The sequence below is a fragment of the Dioscorea cayenensis genome, chromosome 13 (genome assembly GCF_009730915.1).
Source record: "Dioscorea cayenensis subsp. rotundata cultivar TDr96_F1 chromosome 13, TDr96_F1_v2_PseudoChromosome.rev07_lg8_w22 25.fasta, whole genome shotgun sequence".
NCBI lineage: Eukaryota > Viridiplantae > Streptophyta > Magnoliopsida > Dioscoreales > Dioscoreaceae > Dioscorea > Dioscorea cayenensis.
Genome location: NC_052483.1, coordinates 8,251,426 through 8,269,594, shown reverse-complemented (window position 1 = coordinate 8,269,594; position 18,169 = coordinate 8,251,426). Strand labels below are relative to the sequence as shown.

Sequence of the window (18,169 nt, the reverse complement as noted above, 5' to 3'; positions counted from 1 at the left end):
GAGTGGCTGACACACCATGAGCGTTAGACAAAGCAGGTTGAGAGGGGTTGAGAGGGTGAGTCGAGAGGTACAGGAGCCGTCCCTTCCCCTCCAACGTGATAGATTCTACCTCGCCTCAAGTTCTTGCGCCATAATAGAGTGAATGGTCTGATGGATAACCCTTTCTGTACCGAAGCGCGCGGCACCCGGTGAAGCGTTGAGGTGATCATAGTATCTAGGCTTAATCGTGGTTAGACCTTCCTTTTGACCAAGGGTTAGGTCTATAATTATAAAGAGATTTATTCAGATTTTTTTTTTTTTTGTATTTTTTTTTTGCTTGCAGCAATTTTCTCATAGATTTGTAATTGTTTCAAAACATTTTGGTACTAAAAAAACTCCTTTATTTTATTAAATTTTAAGAGACGAAACTACATATGGGGCCCTTAAACTTGATCTTTAAAATATCTTAAAATTATTAAAGAGGGTTTTATTCAAATTTCTCTTTTAATTTCTAACCAAACCCCACAATTTATTTATTTATAATGACTTAAATAAATATTTAAGGAAGAAAATTGTAATTATATATTTTTTATTTTGATAAAAATACAATTATAAAATAAAATTATTTTTTTCTCCTAATTTGTTTATACAACATATAAATAAAAATAACTTTAATTCTATTAAAAATTGGTCATTAAAAAAACATACCTAAAAACCCCACAATCAACCCGGCCCATCAAATTCCATCCACCGTATATTCGTTTCCAACGCCCCGGATCGCGTTTCCTTTAAAATGCGTTTCCCAAATTTCCCATCTCATCGCAAATTGAAATCACAATCTCCAAACTTCATAAATAGATAATAATAATAATAATAATAATAATAATAATAATAAGAGGAAAGTAATAATAGTTGGATCCAACGCTTTCTATTTTTTTAGAAATTCCTTCAAATTTATCAAATTCTTTAAAACATTTCAAATTTTCATAACTTCTATTTTTTGAATTCAAATTAAGTTAAAATTATAATGTTGTCTCAATCTTACTTTTTTTTATTGGTGCCAGGGATATTTTTAGTATTTTATTAAAATATTGAGATTTGAGACCACATAGCCATATAAGAAAAATTTTAAAAATAAAAACAAAAAAAATAAATAGAAAGTTAAGAGGGCTTAATGAGTCAAGTAATTATGACTGTAAATATTGTCTTTGATGTTATCTTTACATTTATTTTTGGATTATATATATATATATATATATATAATTTTTATCATATTATAAAAAATTTAAAATCTTTGTTTGTATTAAATGTAATATTAGTAATGAGAAATATTTAATTCTATTGATTTGGTTGCATTAAATGTTCCATTAAATATTCCAAACCAATTATAATTATTAAAAAATATCTTTAATATCGAGGAATATTTAATTCTATTTATTTGTTTGTATTAAATGTTTCATTGGATATTTCAAACCAAATTATAATTATTTAAAAAATATTTTTATTTTGTGAGAAAAGGTATGCCGACTATGTATTGTTTATCTTGGTTCAAATTGTTCAACTGAATTATTCAAATTAATGTTAGGTAATAAAAAAATATTTTTTAAAATATAATTTTAAAATTTATAAATTATTTTTAATAAATATAATATTCATTATCATTTGTTATTTATAAAGTAAATATCCTGAAGAAAAAACTAAATTGTGACTCACTTAATTGTAATTATAAATTAACAGAAAAAAATCCTAAAAATATATACTATACAACTACTTGACAAAGAAAAACTTCATAGTTATTAAAAACACACTAAGCTTTTCTATTTTCTTATTTTAAATTTTTGAGGAAATGTCATATTATTCGCTTTTTAACATTTATAAAAAAATAGGATAAAGGAATGAAAATGCTATTTTGAAAAATAAAACTTGATTCACATGAGTTATGAAAACTCGGCCGATTCACCAAGTTGGCCTGCTCAAGGTGGGTTAAGGAAGATTACACCAAATTAATTGTATAAAGTGGTTTAATTACACATTTAGGCACCAAGTCATTAGGTCACCCTATCGAAACGCCTAACCAATCGGGGTTTAATAACTATATGGAGTTATTAAATCATCCATGTTGAAGTGTGTGGGCCTCTATAGTTTTATTAATGGTGTTCGTTGATTACTCTTGGGTTTTATGAAACATGGATAGGGTTACAAATGAAAATTCAAAAGTGTCCATAATATTTAGTTTGGAGAAATTTTGTTAATATTGTAATTATATTATGTCTTTATATATTAGTTTTTTTATTAAGTTGTTAATTAGAAAATCTTTTAAGATTAATAATGTGGGGAAAATTATATCAAAATTTAGACTATAAATAATAATACCCCAAAACTATCACAATTGTAAAAACTTGACTCAAAACAAGGGAATATATCTAATTTATTATTTGTTACATTAGCATAATCATACTAGACTGTTAAACTGTGAATTGTTGTGAGAGATTAATTAGAAAATATAAACTTAAATTATAAAATTTAATTAGTATTGATTAAATTAAAATTTAGTCAATTTAACATAATTTTTTATAACAGATTTTGAAACCAATTTCCACTGATGCATACTGAATCAAATGCATATGTTCCAAATATCTATTAGTGGGGTTACATTTTAAAATATGGTGGATAAATGTATTTAATAATATATTTTTAAAAATAAATATATATTAATGAAAGTATACACTGTAATCAATTAAAAAAAATAAAATTTTAATTTTAAAACTTGATTTGTATTAGTTAAATCAAAATTTAGTATATTCAATATAATTTTGTCATTCAAACAATTAATAAACTTTACCTCTATTTATTTATTTATAATACAAAAATTATTAAAACCCCTTACATAAAAATTTTGAGAAAACAAATATTATTTTTTTAAATAAAAAAATAAAGTAAAGAAGAAAAAAAAAATTTTCAAACCCATTTTAATCCGAATTTTCACTAATTTACATGGCATTTCTTGATATAATGTTAAATTCAATATTTAATATAGACAGTACTGTAAAAATATCTGGTAACATTGTCCTTATGTTGCATGTAACCATGCAATCAAACATATCCTACACATACATATACCTTCTTATGTAAAGGACAAATTTTTAAAAAATAAAATAATATAATTAATAAATTAAATTAAAATTAAATTAAAAATAAAAATTAATGGTGTCACTAAAGGCTCCATTTGCGTGAGAGCATCCAGTCCTGATGCTCAGAACTCTCTGAGACTCACTCCTTTTGTCCCCTTCTTCTTCTTCTTCTTCCTCTTCCTCTATAAAAACCCTGCCCAACTCCATTCACCTTCTCTTCATCACTACCACCACTTCTCCTTCTTCTCCTCTATCCTTTCCACCATGCTCCTCTCCATCACCTCTTCCTTTTCCTCACCGGACCTCATCATCCGTCGCTCCTCTGGTCTATCTACTGGTTGGTCTTTATCTATTATTTTCTTCTTCTTCTTCTTCTTCTTCTTTTTCTTCTTCAGTGATAAAGCAATGAGAATTCTTTTTTTTTAAATTAAATGAGAATTCTTTTTGGTAGAATGAATCAATAAATAAATAAATAAAAGGTTTTTTCTTTTTTTTTTATTTGGGTGGGGGTTTTTGATTCGTTGATGTTAATTGATTGTCGGTTGTAATTGGATAAAGATGAATTCAGGTTTGAGATTGTCCTTATCAAATTGCTGCGCATTGCATGTATTTGGATAAGAGATGAATTAGTGTTTTGTTTGCAGGTTTTTGTTGTTTTGGGACATTCAATAGAGGTGGATGTGACATTGGTGTTGCAAGATGGAGACTCTCTGCAATCTCTAAGCCAAGTGTTCATCAAGGTAATCAAGTACATATGAAGGGTGTTTCTCTTTTTTTTTTTTTTCCCCCCTTTTTGTGAAGAAAAAAAGGGAAATAATGATGTTGATTTTAGTTGATGGATTGTAAAGATTTGTGGTTCTTTATGCAATGCATGGAATGAATGTGGGCATGGAAACCAGTGATGTAGGGCCTTGGCAAACTCACAAAGGAGGAAAAAAGTTTTTATCTTTTATGTGGGACTTGCATAAATGTTATATTATATTGAATATAATATTCAATGGCTTTTGATCCCTTTTCGCAGAGTATAAGATAGGTTTGATCCACAATGGCATGCCAATCACTGAATGGCAGGATAAAAAATTGCCAGAACTTAGAGAGGAGGACCCCTCTCTTGAGGTGTGTAATTAATTCATTAATCTTTGTACTTTGTTAAAGTGTATTTAGATTTAATCAACATACCATCATATCATTGTAAGTAATTCATGTTTTGTTCTTTTACTAATTATTTTGAAGGTATCAGAAGGAGAGAGGATTAGAGAGATGATTAATGAAGTTAAAGTGATGTTATCTTTGATGGGAGATGGAGAAATAAGCATATCAGCTTATGATACTGCATGGGTGGCCTTGGTGCAGGACATTAATGGCAGCGGTGCTCCTCAGTTCCCGTCCAGTCTCCGGTGGGTTGTGGAGAATCAATTATCAGATGGATCATGGGGGGATCAGTGTATATTCTCTGCTCATGATAGGTTGATCAGCACTTTGGCCTGTGTCATCACACTAAAGTCGTGGAGTATCTGCTCCGACCAATTCGAACAAGGTACTCAAAATATTAAAAGCTTAAGCTTTTGAGTTGAATCGAGCCCGTGTAATAAAATGGCATGATTATCACTTGAAAGGGTTGAAATTTATACGCGAGAACATGTGGAGGCTTGCTGAAGAGGATGAGAAGCACATGCCTATCGGTTTTGAAGTCGCTTTCCCTTCAATGGTGGAGATAGCTAAAGCACTTGGCTTGGATGCCATTTGTGATGATGCGGCCTTGCAGAGTGTGTATGCCATGAGAAACCTTAAGCTCAAGAGGTAAATTTTCTTTGCATGAGTTATGTAACCTTTACAAAGTGGGGTTGCAGTTGAATAATATATAAGGCGATTTTTTTTTTTCTTAAATGTAACGTTTATTTTATATATTGTTTTTGGTGTTACTGTTTGCTAACTAAACTGAATGAAAACAAAACAGTGATTTGTCTTGTATGTGTGGGTAGGATCCCTAGAGAAGTTATGCATAGGGTACCAACCACTTTACTCCATAGCTTGGAAGGCATGCCTGGTCTAGACTGGTCTTGGCTTCTTCACCTTCAAAGCAAGGATGGATCTTTTTTGTTTTCACCTTCATCCACTGCTTATGCACTCATGCAGACTGGTGATAAAAAGTGTCTAGCATACCTTCAGAAAGCTGTGGATAAATTCAATGGAGGAGGTAATTATCTTTTATGTAACTTAGTGTTCTATCCTTCCAAATAATTCAAGTAATTAGTACCAATACATACAAATTCTTTTCCTAGTACCAAATGTCTACCCGGTCGATCTTTTCGAGCATTTATGGGCTGTGGATCGGTTGGAACGGCTCGGAATCTCTCGATACTTAGAACAAGAGATCAAAGACTGTATGGATTATATTTATAGGTATAGATTGTGTATTTATTTTAGTTTTGATATCTATAGTGTTAAATTAGTGACACAGTTTGTAGTATTGATGCAAATATACAGGCACTGGACTAAACATGGGATATGTTGGGCGAGAGATTCTTCTCTTCAAGATGTCGATGACACGTCTATGGGATTCAGGCTTCTCCGTCTACATGGGTACGACGTATCCCCTGGTAAGTGTGTATTTATGAAAGTGCATTTTTGGCCTCTGATTTAACATCTAAAAGAACTCTTAAATTCATTTTGCATGCCCACACACTGATATATATACATTCAACGTATGGTATATATGTTACAGATGTATTTTGCAACTTTGAGAAGGATGGTGAGTTTTTTTGTTTTGCCGGGCAATCAAACCAAGCTGTAACCGGGTTATACAATCTCAACCGGGCCTCGCAAATTGCCTTTCCGGGAGAAGAGATTTTGAGAAGAGCCAAGAGCTACTCCTACAAATTTCTCAGGGAAAAACAACACTGTGGGCAGCTACTAGACAAATGGATCATAACTAAGGACTTGCCTGGAGAGGTACCTCTCCTTTTCACTTCTAAGAAAGAAACAACAAGAGCTAGAAAGAGTTGGTGATTTGTTAGGACTCTTTTGAGGGCCACATGCATGTAAACTCAAAAACTCAAAAGAAAACTAGATTTGGATCCTTATGTCCACTGCTTATATTCTTCAGTTGCTTTTTAGTAAGTAGGGACCATTTGTTGACGCTAAAGCTTGGATTTTGTGGCCTGCCGAAATCCACTGTAATTTGAAATTTCTGATCGATATATATATATTTATATATATTTATGCATTCCCTTTATTATTTTTTCAATACTAATATTTTTCTTATTAATTATTTATCACAGGTGGAATATGCCTTGGACTTCCCCTGGTACTCTAGCCTTCCAAGAGTAGAGACAAGGTTGTACCTGGAACAGTATGGTGGTGGGGGTGACGTTTGGATTGGCAAAACTCTCTACAGGTACAATGTTATTCTCAGCATTTTCCCTCAAACAAAGTCTTAATCTTTTTCAAATAAATTAAATAATTACCGTAGGATGCCATATGTGAACAATGATGTTTACTTGGATTTGGCTAAGTCTGACTTCAACCAATGCCAAGCAGTTCACCAGCTTGAATGGCTTGGCCTCCATAGGTATTCATTCATTCATTCATTTATTCATCATTATTAAAAATAATAAGTTAAATAATTGAATAAATGGGTTGATCTGAATAAGTGTATCATCGGCCGGGTCCGATCGAACTTCACAGATGGTACACAGAGTGTCGACTAGCTGAAAAAGGCGTGAGCCGTGAGACATTGTTAACAACCTACTTCCTCGCCGCGGCGAGCATTTACGAGCCTGAACGAGCACCGGAGAGGCTCGGTTGGGCCAAAACCGCCGTGCTAGCTGCCGCTGTGTCTTCTTTCTTCTCCAGTGATTCTTGCTCCAAAAACATGAGACAAGACTTCATCCAAGAGTTCATTAACTACCCAAATAGCCAAACCAGGTATACTTAACTATTTGTCATCTAAATTTCTTTGCATAAAAGTGAACAAAATGGCACATTAGTAACTTAATTAGTTAACAATATCTTGTTAAACTATTGTGCAGTAGTAGAAGCAAGATGTTAGGAGAATGGGATGGAGGGCTTCTAATTGCCATTAATCAGCTCTTGGACCACATTATCTCTGACAATCACTCACAACAACAACAACAACAACAGAAGATGTGTAATCATTTGAGACATGCTGTAAGCTCTCTATTATAAATTCATTGTTAAACCAATTCTTTATAAATAAGATATATACTTCATCACATGAATTTTTTTTTCCCGTTTTATATTATAACTATATATATGAACTGAATATTATATATTAAAAATTATTTAATGTAATAACTTATAATTAATGAAAGTATTAAATGACGTACCAATATGGTTTTGTTATGTTATACACATCCGTAGTGGGAAGATTGGATGAGAAGGTGGAGAAAAGAAGGTGAGGAAGAAGACGAGAGAGAACACGTGAGGGGTGGTTTGTCGGAAGGCAGAAATGAGACTGGAATGTTGTTAGTAAAGGACCATTGAAATGTGTGCAGGGAGATATTGTTTGGATGAGCATGTTGAATGCGGTAGATTGGCTCAGCAAATGTCCTCAATTTGTCACCACCTTCAACATGCAACAGTGCTCATTTCCGAGGTACAAATCCAATTCACAAGGACATACTGTGCCATTGCTTTGTCCCTTTCATCTCAGGTCTGTGTACATATATATATATATATATATATCTATGTGTGTATCTATAATATATTTATATCTGTGTTTTTGTGTGTGTATGTTTACGTGTCTATTTTTGGTGATGTTGATTACAACTATGTGTACCCCACATGATTTTATTTGATAGTGCATTCAGGTGATAAAAGTCTCTTATTGGTTGCTTGTGCCACTTTGTGGGACCTGCCATTTTTTGTTCCCATCTGTTCTTTTCTCTCTTGTCACTAGAAGTTCTCCTTTTCCAGATCAGTTAAAAGAGGAACAATATTAATGATAGATATCTTGTTAGATTATTAAAAAGAAAAATAGAAAATAGAAAAAAAGTCATGTTGTGCATCTTGAAGAAAAATGATGATTATTATCATTTTGTCATTTTTTTCCCCGGAGTCTACTTCTAAGTTTTTAAGGACTCCAATAAAGTCTAATTTGATTAGGGAGATTAGGGACTTTTGAATAGAAAAGAAACCCCAAAACTTTTTATTTTTATTTTTATATTTTCATGCAATTGGTTTGGTGAAACAAATGGCACATTGACATGAAAGAGTAAACAAAAATGAAATTTGTGGAGTTACTGCAAGTTTTTATCATCAATGATTCATATGCTGACTTTTGACCAGGATGAAACAAGGAGCAGCATTGAGAGAGCAGTTGAATCAGAGATGCAAGAGCTGGTTAGGCTTGTGCTGCAGAAATCATCTAATGGCTTGGAGAAAAAGACCAAGCAAACTTTTCTTAGTGTGGCAAAGAGCTCTTACTATGCTGCTCACTGCCCACCAGCAACTCTCAGCAGGCACATTGCTATGGTTCTCTTCCAAAAAATTGTTTAACTGACAGCAGAAAATAACTTCATATATGTCGGCGAACAAACACTGTATATAATAAAAGTTCTATAGTTGTTTTGAAAGCATCATCCTGTGCAAGTATCAATCGTATTCAAGTTCATCGGGTGTTACAGGCCTTTTCAGGGGTATGATCGACTTCTTCTTAACGTCACGAGATAATGCTTTCCGCATATCTGAACATTAATGATAAAGTTTCATTAGTACAATAAATAAAAGCATAAGTTGTTGAATCCGGTTGTTGCATTGAGATATCAAGTGAAATAACTCACCCAACCCGTCTTCTTCCCCGGAGTAATACCGAAGAACACGTCGGTAGATTACATATCCAAGCTGTTTAAGAGAGTGTCTCATTCAGTAGGTTCAAGTTCATGTTTATCAACTACATGCTTTATGTATTGATTGATTTAGACAGAAAAAAGAAAACTGATCCATTGCAGCAGACAGAAGATCACACCATTATTAGGAAAAGGTCTTCACAGTACAGTAGCATGATAGATAAGGGATGATCACTAGTCATATAATTGAATGAGTGAAGCTACAGATCATGATGGCATAGAATTCCAACACTTGAATGAAATTGAAAGGCAAAAGCAAGTGGTCCACACTAACCAACCAACATGCCGACTGTACTATTGTAAACCGGTGCAACTACAACTTGGTCCAAACAAACAACTCAAACTTGATATTGTCATTTAGGCCATATTTACCAAAAACTGAATTTACTAACCATTGTAATATGAGTCTGGTCTTGAATAAAAGGTGTCTTAATCGCTGACCTAATTAAAACATTCACTGGCAGATGAATTGAAGTCCGAGGGGCAATAGCACCTAGAAGCCATCGTCACCTACAATGATTGCTCTAGAATGGCAAAATATTCCTAGGCATTTATAGCTGCTAATACTAGATGTTAAAAGTATCCCACCGATCAAAAGAAATCATATATAGATCTGGCCTCAATTTTCTGAAACATCTGGTCTTCCAATGAAGAACCAAAACCCAGTCACTTGCCCATATATGCTACACACTAAGACTGCCAACTGACAATCCAAGTCAGTCTCATAATGTGTGGTCAATCAACTGATCTCGCAGGCTTTCACCTGATTTGAAGAGATATGCTACGCAGGGCCCAAATTCTGAAAATGACACCAGAGAGTTACAGAAAACATTACCTTTTCATACATTTTTATGGCCGGCATGTTGGATGCCCTCACGAAAAGATCAACAAAGTAAGCCTTATCCCTGCCAAGAAAAGCTTCCATCAGTGACAAGAGCTAGAAATCATCAAACACACCAAAAACAAGGTAAGAGCATCCAGCATGGCTTCACTATGACTTAGGTATGAACAGAAACCTATAGCTTCAAATCATGAAAGAAACTGAAAAGAACATGGGAACTATCACTAAAGGGGGAAAAAAGCAGAAGACAGGATGATAAATATACCTTTTGCGGCCATACACCGCACTCAGATAATTTTAATAAAGTACACGTAGGAAGGAACCCATCATAATGATGACAGAAAAGGAAATGTGTGACATTGACAGAACAGATTCTGCTGCTCCCCACCATTTTAGAAAGTTGCTGTTGGTCATCTTTAGGTCCATGGGAAATGATGTGTGCAACATGCAATGTTTAAGCACATAAAACTTAGGTGTCATCTCATAAATAATGTATAGCTGTTTTCAGTTTCTCACAGTATGAGGGGAACCTTCATAAGACATTTGTCGAAATTTGACACTAATCACCAAACAAAGTTTTCCTTTGAGCAAAATAAGTCAAATAAATATGACAAAATGATGATATTTAGATGCAAAAATAAAAAATCCTCTAATGCATGCCAATTTGATCACATATTTACAATGTCTTTGGGTGTCTTGAGAAAGTGTAACTTTATAGTGTAACAAATTCCTCAAAGAAACTCATGATACCACTCAAAATTGTATTTTAATATAAACCTAATGAACGACAAAAAAGTGAGTTGAAAATTTATCCTTTAGGTAGAATATTTATTAAATGTTTAACCACTTGCCCAATGTAAAAATCCTACTAAGGAGATTTGAAATCCAGAAGATTTCATGCGGTTATATAGGCATTGCATCGAAGAGACATCATATAGTTTAAGGATGCAATCTGTGATAGATGCTATGACATACGTACATACAATGAAGGAATAAAGAAGCAGCAAGGTACCAAGTATTACTCAAAAATTACAAAAACAAAAACACAACAGCATTTTTAGATAATCAGCAGATCTAAATGGAAAACCTACCCTTTTCATTTTTTATTTTTACCTACTCACTTTTATGAAGGAAACTAATTCCAGGAAACAAAACTAAGCAGCAACAGCCAGTACACTATTTGACCACTAACAGTAACTATTTGATAGCAAAGATACAAGACCAACTCAATCAGGGGAAAAATTGACGAGAAGGTTTTTGTAACTAATATCCATATTTGTCAGAGTCCTATTCACAGACAGATCAAACAAAAAAGTAAAGGTTTTTATCCATGATCCAATCAAATTACACAATCTAAACAAGTGATTTGGACTCTTCTAGCTCTATCTCTATTGCAAGTTTGCACTACCTACAAACTCAAACATGTGCTTCTCAATAGGAAAAGCAGACTTTGGGGCTTCTTCCTATAGAAAAGGAATGCAACAATAAGAGCTTATGATCACTTTTCAGAAAACTATTATATTCTAAATTCTGAAATTATTAAGCTCATATAATAATTTTGGTAGCAAATCTTATAATGTTCTGGGTTTTAAGAAACTGTTTACAATATCACGATTCACATCAATGAGCTCACTTTAATTAATCCAATATGATTCATTCTGATCACTTGTATCAGAATCAGATAACTCTTCATCTCAAGGATGCTTCAAATGAAGTTTAGTGACACAAAGATCAGTACAAAACACAATGAAGATGCTGTCTTTTTATAAAGTGTGAAACTAATAATGAGGCAAAAGATTCATGGCATGCAAGCAAGGTACAAGATGAGATGGCCAACTATAAATTATGACCAATTTCAAAAAGAAAGGGACAAAAGGGAATTACATCTTATCACTGATGTCCTCCAGCATATTCATGAGTTTCTTGGCTAATTGTTGCCTGCGATACTCTGAAGCAACAGTTACTGCAGTTACATGACCATGCCAAGACTCGCCTTGCCCTTCAACTTTTCCCATAACTGCAGTCAGCAATTTTATGATAGCAAATTTAGAGATGAAAACGAGATGTGCACTCTGAAAAAAAAAAACAACTAGAAAGGGAAAATTATGCAAAACAAACACTAGTTGTGAATGTAAATGCTTTGCATTTCAAAGAATTTCTGGCATAACATGGAATTGAGTCCCTACATGTATCTAGCAGTAGGAGAGACAAAAAGAGTAGAACATCGCACAAGGCTCCAACTAGCATGGTGTAGAGATTTTTCTATGTAAATTCCTTACCACCAACATAACAACTTGAGGAGAAAAAAAAGGAAAAAGCTCCATACATTCTAAAGAACTATTTAACCCTTATTTACTACCCACTCATCCGTGCATTACATCCTTATTTCATGTTTGTGATTTTGTTTGCTCTTCAGCAACCCAGAACACTTGCAACTGAGTATTAAAACCAATGTTAACATAAAATTCCTTATATCATCACATTGTCCAGTACATAAGGTTCATATTTCATTACTCATGTATTATGATGTACAATATTATAATAAATTTTTCTTGAGGCCACTCATGCACCGATATTTCCTAATAATACACCATGCTTTACAAATTACGAATGCATATAGATAAAGGGTGCAATTACTTCATAAACATATTAGATTTCATTCAATTAATTAAAAAAAGGTACTTACATCCTGCACTATTTAGCCATTCATCTATTTACTAATGCCTTCTCTTTCATGAAAATCAACTACTACGCAGGTGTTTTTTTAATGGTCACACACAGTAACTTCCATCCGTCATTCATTTCAGTAGACATTTATTACTTTTGATCACCAATAAATACAAATCTTTCATAATCTTTTTGGCAGGCACTCACACTCCTTTATTGCATTGAGATTGAAGTGCTTATGGCACGTTCAACATATAATGATGTTTACTTTTGTCTCATTTACATTAATAAGTAAACTTCAAATAGACCTTTTGCAGTAGAAATATATACCTTAAATGAAATTTGTTTGTACCCAAAAAAAAAAAAAAAAATTAACTATCATATTAAGATCGGAATTAAATTCTAGTAACATTCAGGTTAATATTGGAAGTAAATTCTAGTAACATTCAGATTAATATGGTAACTGGAATTAAATCCTAGTCACATTTGGATTTAAACACAAGCTAGACTAGAAACAATGAGATTTATATTACAAAAACTAAAGAAAGCAAGGGACAGAAGAGAGATTCAAATCAAATGATTACACCCATTGATAGAATTATCTATATGGAGAGATAATCTCACAAGTTTTAAACAAATTTTCTCCTACTATGGGCCTTTTTGGATTGGCTTATGAAAAGTTTTAATTTGGTAAAAGGGCTTTTTCTTAGAGATGCCTCTTTTGAGTAAGTTGAGACATTTACATTTGGATATGTTAATCAAAAAGAGCTTCTTTGAGAAGTTGTTTAGATTTTAGTTACTAGAAACATTTCCTCATTAAGAAATTATATAACCTTTGAACTCTCTGATCCCTTTTTTTCTTCATATCAATAAATCAAATGATTTTTTCTTAAACAAAAATGAAACCCTAATATTTGATTCAAGAAATAGCAATTGTGAAATTTGAATACTTAGTAGACAATAAGACCACTAGATTCTAGGAAGACAGAAAGGTCATGGATTCTTGCGGATGATGAAGCTTTCTCCAGCAGGTGAACAAGGACTACGAGCAATGATAACAACTCTCTTTGTAAAGAGAAAACTAGGTTTGGCCAAAGAAACATTGTTGCCTTGAAAGGTAAATTATAATTTTTTTTAAGATTATTTTTAACCAAAGAAAGCCAACTGCAAATAATTAAAACTAACGGCCTGTTGTTATTGTCGTTGTTGTACTTTTGCCCAAAGAAACTAAAAAACTTATTTTCAAACTCAGAACCTACTCCTCCTAGCTTCTCTAAGGGTTCTTAAGCTTTTTACGGTGCTTATCCTTTTTTTATTAAAAAAGAAAAAAGAAACGTCAATCCAAACAAATAAAATTGACCCAAAAATCTTGACTTATACCATTACCACTCTTAGGGTTAAAAATATATATATATATATATATATTGTTAGAGTTATGTTATAGTATTTGGTTAATGGGCCATCTTGGGCCCATACCACAAAACCCTAGTATTTCTCTATATATATCCTTGTACTCCTTTACTAATGATATATACAAATTATTTCTCCTATCTTCACATGGTACCAGAGCTCTAGGTTAAACCCTAGCCGCCGCCGCCGCCGCCGCCGCAAACCCTAGTCTTCCACCCACCGCCGCCACCTCTACCAACAGCCGCCGATCATCTCTTGCCGTTCTCGTTGGTCTATGGGCACCTGGTGATGTTCCTCAGCCCTCACCAGTGATGCCCTTGTCTTATTGCTGAAGGATTTGTCTTGTCGTCGTCATGTCTTCGTTTCATGATTCTTTAGTTAAGAATCTCCATTGTACCTCGCAAAAGTTGGATGGGAGAAACTATGTTTTTTAGGCAGCAGTTCCTTATGGCTCGTAAGAAATCGTCGTACCTCACGGCAGATCCGTCGGACTCGAAGGATGCCAAGTATGCTTGATTAGCTTCTCGAGCGATCTTTGCGATGCGCTCATGGTTGACCCGGTAGTATGGAGCCGGATATTGCCCAAGTGTGGTGATGTTGACTCACTGCAAAGGCAATTTTGGGGGATGTCAGATTGACATATGGAAATGAAAAATAATATCTCTCGTGTTTTTGAGTTGTATGAGCAACTGATTTCGACCCGTCAAGGCGATCGCATCGCCCCTCGATTCTTCACTCACATCCAGTAGCTTTCGTTGGATGAGTCGGATATTTACCCGACTTAGTTCTTGATCCGCCAGCCGCCGTCGTTACCGGAATGAAGTTGCGATCATCACATATCTTCCGGGCTCCCCTCGAGATGCAAAACCGAGTGAAGGGCTTTATTACGAATTCGAGAGAATGCCTGATCTTGCTGCTGTTTATGCTCGCGTGCTTCGCCTGTCTTCTACATCCACATCTCCATCACCCGTTGTGTCCTCTGATCAGTCCGCTTTGCTAGCTTCTCGTGGGCGTGGTGGCAAAGGCTCCTCTCGTGGTGGTCGAGGAGCTGGCCGTGGTGATTCTCTGAATAGGTTTGTGTGTACCTTCTGTCGACGGCCGAGCCACAGCTGAGGATCGTTGTTGGGATAAGCATGAGTCGCTGGCGGTGGCCAATGCTAGTACTGCAGAGGTGGTCGATCCGTCACTCCACTTCTAGTCTTGAACAGTTTGTCACTATCTCTCGGTCGACTTTGCACGGTTCCAGCTGCCTACGAGTGACGGCGTCTCACACCGACCTCTTCTTCCGTTTTTCTCAGTAATGCCTTTTCTTGCTTCGAGTGACAGTTCTCGGATTGACTACGAGGGCCTCTTCTCACATAGCGGTACAAAACCCTTTTTTTCCAAAAATCTTTCTCCATCTATTTTTTTCATTATGTGGCATTCTGGAGTGGACGATCGTGCTTTAATGTCTCGGGAGAGGGAGTTGTGCGAGGCTTCCTCTCAGCTTAGACTAAATGATGTTCTTTATGTACCTGAATTTCCTGTCAACATGCTATCCATTTCTGCGATCACCAAACATTTGAATTAGTAGTGTAACATTTTTCCCTTTTTCACCGTATTTTTTGGGATCTGCAGACGAGAAGAGGATTGGTTTGAGGGCGTAATCGTGGTGACGAGCGTATATCACGTTAGTGCATGATGATATTCCTCGTGGTTTAGCAGCATCTATTTCTGACTCCGAGTCATCACTCATATGGCACTGTAAATTGGGTCACCCTTCTCTTAGTCGTCTTCACAGAAACTTTGCCTTGGATTCGGGTCGAGTCGTTTCAATGTGAGTCGTGTCGGTTGGGTAAACATCATCGTGCTACCTTTAAAGCGTTCTACTCTAGTGTCTACTCGGTCGTTATTTGATTTAGTTCATTGTGATGTTTGGGGACCTTCTAAGGTCGCGTCTATTTTCTGAGTCATCGTTACTATGTTGTGTTTGTTGATGATTTTTCCCGAGTGTCTTGGGTATATTTGTTAAAAAGACCGTCGGTCTATTATCGATGTCCTTCAAAAAAATTTCATTTTGGAAATAAAAATCAATTTTTCCATTGTTCTCAAATGTCTTCGCACCGATAATGCTTTTAGAATTTGTCTCTTCTAGCAGTAAATTCTTTAGTATGCGTCCTTTGGGATTATTCATCAAACCACCTGTCCACACAACTCTTAACAAAATGGAGTAGCTGAAAGAAAGCATCGTCACATCTTGGATGTTGCACGCACTCTTGGTAGAGCGTAATGCTCCTATGTATTTGTGGTCTGATGCTATCTTGACTGCAGTCTATCTTATTAATCGTATGTCTTCTGCACCCTTAGGGGGAAAGGTTCTTTTACGTCGTCTTCTACCTAATACCGAGTTGTTTCACTTATCCCCTCGTGTTTTCGGTTGTGTTGGTTTTGTTCAAGATTTAACTCCTAGTTTGGACAAGTTGCGCCCGCGTGCGCTTAAATGTGTTTTTGTTGGTTATTCCCGCACCCAACGTGGATACCGGTTGTTTCATCCGACTAGTCGGAAGTATTTTGTGTCTATGGATGTCACGTTTTTTGAGTCTCAATCATTTTTCTCTGATTCAGTTTCTCACGATATGTTAACTACGTCATCTGATATTGTTCTCCCCATCCCTGTCTCGGTCCCTCCGCCTGTGCCTATGCCTAGTGTGACGCCTCCTCCATTGGATACAGATGTTGGTCGTTTTGGACAGGTTTATCATCGACGCCAACGTGTACCACCGCCAGCTCCGCCCCTCCGGTCCTCTCCCCGGACCATGCAGATCCGTCTCTTGATCTTCCCATTGCGCTTTTCGCAAAGGTATTCGTTCTTGTACTAAACATCCCATCTCCCTTTTTTTGTTTCTTATGATAATCTTCACTCCGTCCTTCCGCACATTTGCTCTTTTCCTTGTCTCGCGAGTCAATTCCCGGGAACTACCGGGATGCGCGTTTGCTTCCACAATGGCAAACAGCAATGGATGAGAAATGGAAGCCTCGAGATCTCGTGGTACATGGGCGCTGTGCCTCGCCTCGCGATGCCGAAACGTCGCCACTGTCGATGGGTCTTCTCGTCGAAGCACTGAGCGGATGAGTACAGGTTGATCGCTACAAAGCTCGGTTGGTGGCCCGTGGTTTTTACTCGAGACTTATGGTGTTGATTATCGTCGAGACTTTTTCACGATTGCTCGTCTCAATTCCATTCGCGATTCTCATCGCTTGTAGCTATGAATCGATCATGGACACTCGCCAACTTGATGTGAAGAATGCCTCTCTATGGAGACTTAGTTGAGGCAGTGTTTATGGAGCAACCTCCGGGTATGTTGCTCGAGGAGAATCTAGTCTCGCAGCTCAAGAAAGCGATCTATGGTCCCGAAACAAAGTCCTCGTGCATGGTTTGACAAATTTAGTGTAATTGCGATCTGCAGATGGTTTTCGCAGTGTAATATGGATCATTCCATGTTCTATAAGAACACTCATCCCGTTGTGTTGTACTTGCGGTATATGTCGATGATATCTTGTTGACGGGTAGTGATCGCCAGGGAATTCAGAGAATTAAGGAGCATTTAATGAAGCATTTCGTTACACGAGACATGGGACGACCCAGATACTTCCTTGGTATTGAGTTCTGCATATGCCAAAGGAAAGATGACACTCTCACAGTGGGAGTATGTGTTGGACTTACTTGAGGAGACCCGGTTTATTGGGTTTAGTAAAACCGAGAAAATACACCCTATCGAGTGCGTCACCACCTTTTGGGAGACATCTTCCCCATTTCTCAAAGATCTCGGGTCAACACGAGACGTTTGATTGGCAAGCTCATTTATCTACTCACTACTCGTCTCCGATATATGTTACGCGATTGGACTCTCGAGTCGGTTTATGCATGAGCTACGAGAAGTTCACTCGGCAGGTGCTCGAGGGTTCTTGCATATGTTAAAAGAGCTCCCGGCAAAGGTCTTCTCTACAAGAATCATGGTCACCTAGAGCGTTGCGAAAGATATTCCGACTCGGGGTTATCGTCGGTGATAGAGGAGACAAAATCTACGCCGAGCTTTTCATGACGTATGTCGGTGGAAAATTGGTTACTTGCGCAAGCAAAGCGAATGTGGTTTCGAGATCAAGTGCGTAGCAGTACGGATCGATGGCACGCAGACGGCATGAGATGGTTTGGGTGCGGTCTTTTTCTATCCGAGTCGGGATTCCCTATCGCAATACCTATGCAGATGTTGTGTGATAACCAGGCCGCCTAT

At 36.0% G+C, this 18,169-nt stretch overlaps 2 protein-coding genes across 2 annotated transcripts in view; one reads left to right on the top strand and one right to left on the bottom strand.

Moving 5' to 3' along the window:
* Positions 1-3,238: 3,238 nt before the first annotated feature.
* On the top strand, positions 3,239-8,530 carry LOC120274778 (ent-copalyl diphosphate synthase AN2, chloroplastic-like). Its single transcript, XM_039281314.1, has 15 exons — positions 3,239-3,447; positions 3,755-3,850; positions 4,132-4,226; positions 4,344-4,647; positions 4,727-4,910; positions 5,093-5,307; positions 5,393-5,513; positions 5,598-5,710; positions 5,836-6,062; positions 6,392-6,507; positions 6,583-6,681; positions 6,798-7,037; positions 7,142-7,280; positions 7,494-7,728; positions 8,421-8,530. The coding sequence occupies exons 1-14, from the start codon at positions 3,375-3,377 to the stop codon at positions 7,614-7,616; spliced, it is 2,145 nt and encodes a 714-aa protein (XP_039137248.1). The 5' UTR covers positions 3,239-3,374; the 3' UTR covers positions 7,617-7,728; positions 8,421-8,530.
* The window catches only part of LOC120274779 (N-terminal acetyltransferase B complex catalytic subunit NAA20), a 23,358-nt gene continuing 13,454 nt past the window's right edge, over positions 8,266-18,169 (bottom strand). Inside the window, exons 3-6 of the mRNA XM_039281315.1 lie at positions 11,706-11,838; positions 9,816-9,885; positions 8,915-8,975; positions 8,266-8,818 (exon numbers count right to left, since the gene is read on the bottom strand). Of these exons, the coding sequence (XP_039137249.1) occupies positions 8,727-8,818; positions 8,915-8,975; positions 9,816-9,885; positions 11,706-11,838 (356 nt within the window). The 3' untranslated portion in view covers positions 8,266-8,726. The remainder of the gene's footprint in view (positions 8,819-8,914; positions 8,976-9,815; positions 9,886-11,705; positions 11,839-18,169) is intronic.